The following is a 7,218-nucleotide window of genomic DNA, read 5'->3' as shown; positions in this document are numbered from 1 at the left end:
AAACCTCAAATATATAGAAATACGTATCAACTGATATGAATTTTTAAACCAAAATTACATACTCTAGCAACATTGTACTAAGTTTCCACTGTGAGAAAGAAAAAGTCAGGGGAGATATCTCCAGTCCTTAAAGGGTTGAAACATTTGTCTAAATTATTATTTTTAGATTGAAGATTTATATATATATTTTTTTCATATTTCAAAGAAAAATATGAATATTAAACCTTTCATCTTGTCTTCTGAAGGAATGTAAATTATTTGATACAATGATATAAAATGTATATGTTACAGCATGGAATACTACACCTTCTGTTGTAACACAGGAACTGTCTCCAAGGAAAAAGCCCAGAAAACAACAGTTGTAAGTACTTTGCTGTTAATAATCTGTAGTTATTTTCTGTGTGTACTACAAATTATGTAGATGATGTGAATTGAGTGACAGCTATAATTTGGCCTCTCAGGCAACCAAGGTAAATGGAGGGCTTTGTTTAACTCTACTTCTTTTTTTTTAATGCTAAATAGTGGTTATGGTGATTCAACTAAATATCTCATTGTAGTTTAAGACTTTCTTATCCTTTGTCTGTCTTTACATTTATTAATTACAGTGTTTCAATAGTTTGTGATTCTTCAGATGAGAGAAAATTGAAATTTAACCCTTAATAATTATAAAACGAGTCATTTTCTTTAAAAACAATCCTTGTAAATTCTGTCCATGAGAAATGTTTGAATAGTATCATTAAATAATGCAAAGATTAATCCTCTTGCTGTAGATAAGTCAAAGTGCACATGTCAAGGCCTTTTACAGAGTTACAATCAAAATTTAATCAATGTATTTTAATGTTTACAAATAAACTTGACATCAGAGAGTAGTTAATAAACCAAATTATGATAATCATTAAATTTTAATTTCTTAATTTTAAAAGAAAATATTTGAATGAATACTCTCATTTCCCCTTATATGAGAATTGTGACATTTGTTTGCACTGTCTTGCTCATTCTCTATGTTTTCATCACCCTTCTCTGATGTCATGATTTTAATGTAAATTACTCATTATAATGTAAATATTACTAAGGTAAAGCCTCATTTTTATAGCCTTCAATCTTTTTTTTACAGAGACATAAACTAGAAAGTCAGACCCACTTGCCACCTCCATCTGTCACACTGTTTCACAAATTGCCAATAAATTTCTGACATTTTCTATTACATCATTTATAACCAACAAAGTTTTAAGTTACTGAATAACGTATAATGCTATGTTGTTCTCAAAAAAGTTTATCTTATTTAATCTACAGACTGAAAGATGCTCTTGCCGAGTTCAAATCGATTAGCTAAGAGAATTATTTTAAAGCTCTTTTGTCTTAGTTAGAAAGTCAGTTATATTATAATAGTTACATTGGTTGCTTTATGTATGTATTGTTGTTCTGTGTTCTTATGTGCATTCTTGAAATAAAAATTATTTAATGTACTAGTACCATGATTATAAAAATGTAGGCTTAAGATTCATCGGCTGGCCAACAGCAAAAAAATCGAGACCAAACATAAATACTAAATTTCTTGTTTTATTGTATATTTTTTACTTATTGGTATAAAAGTAACTAACAATATGATAATTTAAGCTGTGTGTTCGTTAATTGATTTTTATTAATTAGACACAGTCCAAGTGGAAATGAAAAATAAAATTAAGTAGAAACAGAAGTAGACTGTTAGAAGCTTTAAGCTATTGTAATTTTCTGTTACAATTTGCAGTCATACTAGGAAGGTAAAAAGGGTAATTTATGATAATTCTGTGGTCGTTACAAAGTCGGTCAAATCAACCAAGTTCATATAGAGTTAAGGTAGAGAAAATAACAGATAATGTTTAAAGTTTTACTGAATAAAAATTTGATATTCATTTTGGTGGCTTTAGGTTATGTAAATGAAAGTAACATATATTACACTTGTACCAGTAAATGCTCTGACTTCATACATTCACAGAATAATCTTTAGTAAAAGTTCTTAATGAAAAAATATGAATTTTTATGTACAACGATTTGTAATGTTTACTAAAAGCTTTCTAAATTTTGTGAAGATACACAAACTATATTAAAAGTATTAATATAGAAACTTTCATGGTTACCTGGTAGTTACAAGGCCAGTCAAAATGACTGAGCTCATGTGAAAGTGTTAAGTAATTTGAGTTTTCATTCTCACAATATATTTGGAAATTTTCATTATAATATTTTTTGTATAACTAAATTAACAAGTTTTAATATCTTTTAATCAGCACACATGCAAAATCTTCTTTACTACATGTAACCATTTATAATTTGTCTTATTTTTTGAAACATAAATATTAATATAATAAGAATATTTATTTACAATAAACATGGAAGTATTGATCTTGTGCTAATATTGTTTTAGAAGATACAAAATTATGTATCATTTCATGTTCTTGATAAAGGTTCTTAGAATACAAGTTATTTTCAGTGTTTGTGTAGAACTAATGTAATGGTTTTGTATCTACTTTTCAGGGCTGCAAATGAACTAATTAGGCCACATTCTAGTGATGGGGAAGAAGAATTAGACAGGGAGGTAAATGAAAATAGTAGAAAAGAAGACAAGGACAAAGGTATCAGTCTTTTTTTATGGATTACATAAGTTAATTTTACATTTTATTTTAACAACAAACATTTAGTTTATGTGACATAGTATATTAACATAATGAGCTGATTTTTATGCCTGTAATCAGCATAATTGATGTCCACACATATTTCATTTTCAAAACAATTTGACAAATTTAACTCGTACTAGAAATGTATGTTGCTTTCATAGGTGAGAGACAAATTTTTGTTAAAAATTTTATTTCTTATCAAAACGAATATATAGTATTTATATTTTCTAACATAGATGGTAGAAAGTGTTCAAATTCCCAAGAATGGTTAGTTTTTGGAATGATGAGATTCTACTAACTTTCAAATACGTAAGTGCCACTATAGGATGGTTGCACTTCTAAAATTGAAATTGATTTAATTTAATGCAGTTTAAACATTGTTTTTAGACACTTAGTTGGATTGATTTTGATTTGTTCAAATCTGTATAGATCATTTAGCATTTATTAATATGGAATTAATGAAAGAAATGTGTTTTCAAAACTATTTAAATTTCGTCAGTTAACCTTCACAGCTTGTGAAGCTTATGGGCATAATATTTTATTTGTACATTTCAGTAAACTACCTTCCATCCAAGATTTTAATGTCACAAATTTCAAAAATTAAGGACCTGTTTGTTAACTGCTTTATCAAAACAGTGGTAACTGCTACGGAAAGTAACTTTTGATGACAGTTAATTTCATAAACATCCCTGTAGAGAACATTATCCACAGGAACTATTACTTATTAAACAACAAAAAGTTCAATTTATGTTTGTTTTACAGTAAAGACACATTGGGCTATATGCTGTTAATGTCTCCTGTGAAGAATCAAACCCCAGATTTTAGTAGTGTAAATCTATAAACTTACTGCTGTCCCACAGGGGGACACAGTTCATGTTACTGGAGACATAATTATAAATCACTTTTAACCCTATTATTCCCAGTTAAATCTCTTTGACTGAACTTTACAGTGCTTCACAAAAAGTGATGTTTTTCTAAAATTACTGATTCTGTTATCATTATGCTTAGCATACATTTTTGTAAGTATTTATAGGATTTTTGGACTAATATTTGTAATTTTTTGTTTTTAAAATTTCATTGTGATTTCCATGAAACAGTGTCTTTATTTTATTTATAAAATCTTTTAAGGTTATACATTGAAATTTTGTTTCGTTAGTGCTAAAATTTGTGTGTTTTGTTGAAGTCGCAGCATGAAGAAGGGTGTAAACATGCTGAAAATGTGGGGTTAAAAAAAGAAATTGGAAGCTTCTACAAGGGATAAAAAAGAATTCATAAATAGCACATGAATGTTGAGAAAACTGGATACAATAAGGACAGTTCAAGCATTATTCGACATGCATTAAATGAAGGTGATGTGGTCCCATCCCCCCAGTATGTTCAAAGTAATTTGTAAAGCCAAAAACAACATTATACTACAAGTGAAGGAGATGCTTCTAGTCCTTTAAATGAAGCCTAGATTAAATAGTGAGCAAATAGCTACTGAACTTTTACTCACAATTTGGGTAGTTGAACTCTATTTAAACTATCATGCTCAACTGTGTTGTAAAAGTAATTTGGTCTCAAAAATAATCATTGGCATATTTACATGCAATGAACTCAAAGGTCAAATTCCCATTGCTCCAGTATACCTTATTCTGGAGTTGTACTGTTGCTATGCCTAATTTTTACTACTACATAACAAAGTGGGTATGTGGCCCATTTCATGAAAAAGGGTGTAAAATGTAATGAAAAGAAATCAGAAGCTTCTACAAGGGTTTAAATTCAAAACATGTTACAAGTTTTGAAATGTAAGTTCTAGTATTACAAAGCTTAGGGACTATAATCAAGTTTACAATAAGCTGTAGATATGATATTTTTCCTTAATTTTAAAGGCATTATATTTGGGGTGTAAAATGAATTATATTGATATTTTAAGTGCAAAAAATATAGATATGTTAAGGAAAAAGGAAGGTATTGAGTTTTGGAAAACTTAACACCTTATCCATCCTTTTTTCTTGGCTAATGATTTTAACAGGTATATACCTTAACCTCCCTTTTGATGGGTTAATGACTTGAAGGTGTTAATTAATATTCTTTTACAAAATTATTTTTAGAAGAACCTGTTAAATGGGTAACATTTTGCAAGAGGCCTAGCATGTCATTACTTAACAGTTACCACCACACTTGGAAATCTCGTCACAATCACTTTCTTAGATACGGTGATGTCAAGCCTAAAGGTAAGTCTATTTAAATTTAAATTCTTAATCAGTTATAATAATTTTAAATTCCTTGCTTTATTTTAGATGCGTAATATACTTATGGATGCAGGTTTTTCCACAACTTTTACAATTTTTTTTTGTCTTTCTTTTTTGCTTTCCTTCTCAAGTTAAGATTCTTTTTTTTAGATTAAAACCTAATTTTTAGTCTTGTGTGTTGCAATGAACCTCGTACTTTGTTTCTACATAATTGTATATCAGGATTTTTGTTTAATCTTATTTAAGCTAACCTTTACAAATTCTCTAATCTTCTAGATTCACCAGCATGTTAGTATCTTGTGTGTCCTTGTCAGACTGAGCAGATAAGTTGTTCGTGCATAATACCATTTTATCATGAAAGTTAAATGATAACATAGAGCATTCCTGGAGTTTTGTTTTCATTTATAGCTTTTGTTTAATGCATATTTAACTTAGTTAAAAAAAAAGCAATATTTTTGAAAGTGAGTTCAACCATATTGGATACTTGCCAACACCATTGAACTAAGTTGATGTGTGAATGTATTTATTTTGCTAAATCTTGAAATAATCCAGTCTGGGAGAAGCAATATTTGAAATAATTCAGTCTGGTAGAAGCAATATTTTTCTTTAGTTGTTTCTTTTTGATTGACATTATATGTATCTAAAATGTCATCTAAGGGGAAAATAACATCCTTATACATGCACACTAACATAAACACACTAGTCTGGTGGTTAGGGTACTCAACTTTTAGGCTCGAATCCATACATCAAGCATGCTTGATCCTTCAGCCATGGAGGTATTATAATATGGTTAGCAGTAGATGGTGCTGGCTAGCTACCTTTTCTATCTTATTGGTCACTTCTAAATTAGGGGTCTAGAGCAGATAGCCTTGAGTAGCTTTGCACAAAATTCAACAAGCAAAACAAACACTTTGGAGTGTGTTTAAATCTCTTGTTTACAGTGGGTTTAGCATTTTTCATTAACATATGATAAAGAAACAAATTATATCATCAACCACAAATTCTGAGGTTACTAATGATACCTATGTAAACATATCTTAAAGAAATAATCAACATAAAAACCAAAATAAGTTATTTTAAATTTACAATGTACAAAATGTGTTCTTCTTGAACTTAGAAACCTGTCATGAAATCCCATAAACACACTAACAAGATATAACTATCATTATTTGAATTTTCTGTGTTTTTCTTTAGATGAAAAGAAAACCGCAGTGAATGATTTGGCCAATCAGAAAGGGGTTTTGCAGAAGTCTAATGGTTGGAAATTCTATCATTTATCAACACAACTTGAAGAAGTGGTAAGTTACGATAATTATATAGATGATTTTTTTATTATATAAAGAACATCTTTTAAATGTGTGTTTTGTAAAATTTTAAAGAAGTTTAGCTTACATACTTTTTATTATACCTGAGGAGTGTTGTATTTTTCACTAAATCCTATACCATTTTTATTATTCCCGAGGTCCTTTAGTGCTAAGTAGAGGCTTACTAGGTTCTTCACACCTAAACGGTTAGTCCATGATTTCCAGTTGCTAGTTCTATAATAATTGTTCTTTCATTATCATATAACTTCTGATAGTTTTCCGTGATGTAGATGTTAAGAATCTGCTAATTAGAAACTACCATCCTGCACATTAGTTAGATACTCAACAATTAGAAGAGTCAAATGTTTAAAGCAGTAGTCATAGTCCAATAAAGCTTAGAAAGCCTAAAAGTAAGTCAAACATTTAATACAAAGATGGAAGAAAAAATCAGCTCATAATTTCAGGATATAAGAGTATGCAAGTGTTGTTGATTTAAGGCTGGCTCCATATTTACTATCAGAAGACTAAAAAATTCTCAGGTGCACTTCATCCCCAACTCTACTCACTGATAAATTTGTCATTCAAGATTAAAAAGTCATCATCATGTATAAACTTAGAAAACCAAATATAAGGCATACTTATATAAGGTGGGGTCAGTGGGCACTGAATCTCTCTCTCTTTAATTATGGATCCTCCCATTCCAAATAAAAAAAAATGTTAAAAATCTGCTTATTGGTAAACGACCACGTCTAGAAGACTCTGAACAGCAGTCTCCATCACATAGTACACCTGTACCTCGCTTTTTAATCATGCATTCACTATCAGATAAATCTTTAGGGCAAATGTCTCCTTTTTTTATTCAGAAGGGCTTAGAGGGGCTTGCTGGCTTTCCAAAGTCAGTTAAGAAGCTACGTTCTGGAGACATCTTAGTAGAAACTTCCCATCCTAAGCACAGTGAACTTCTCTTGAATTCGAGGGCCATTGGGGATATACCCATTGAGGTTACTCCCCATGCTTCCTTGAATTCCT

The 7,218-nt window shown here is 29.8% G+C and overlaps 1 protein-coding gene across 1 annotated transcript in view; it reads left to right on the top strand.

The window, feature by feature from the left end:
* Positions 1-6,225, top strand: part of LOC106476523 (histone deacetylase complex subunit SAP130-like) — a gene marked incomplete at its 5' end in the record, with an annotated part of 13,303 nt that extends 7,078 nt beyond the window's left edge. Inside the window, 4 exons of the mRNA XM_013937176.2 lie at positions 292-361; positions 2,512-2,609; positions 4,745-4,867; positions 6,080-6,225. Coding sequence (XP_013792630.2) covers positions 292-361; positions 2,512-2,609; positions 4,745-4,867; positions 6,080-6,225 — 437 coding nt within the window. The remainder of the gene's footprint in view (positions 1-291; positions 362-2,511; positions 2,610-4,744; positions 4,868-6,079) is intronic.
* Positions 6,226-7,218: the final 993 nt, after the last annotated feature.

This window comes from Limulus polyphemus, unplaced genomic scaffold (assembly GCF_000517525.1).
Source record: "Limulus polyphemus unplaced genomic scaffold, Limulus_polyphemus-2.1.2 Scaffold10778, whole genome shotgun sequence".
Classification (NCBI taxonomy): Eukaryota; Metazoa; Arthropoda; class Merostomata; order Xiphosura; family Limulidae; genus Limulus; species Limulus polyphemus.
Note: the sequence above shows the minus strand (reverse complement) of the source record. Positions and strands in the feature narration are given on the sequence as shown.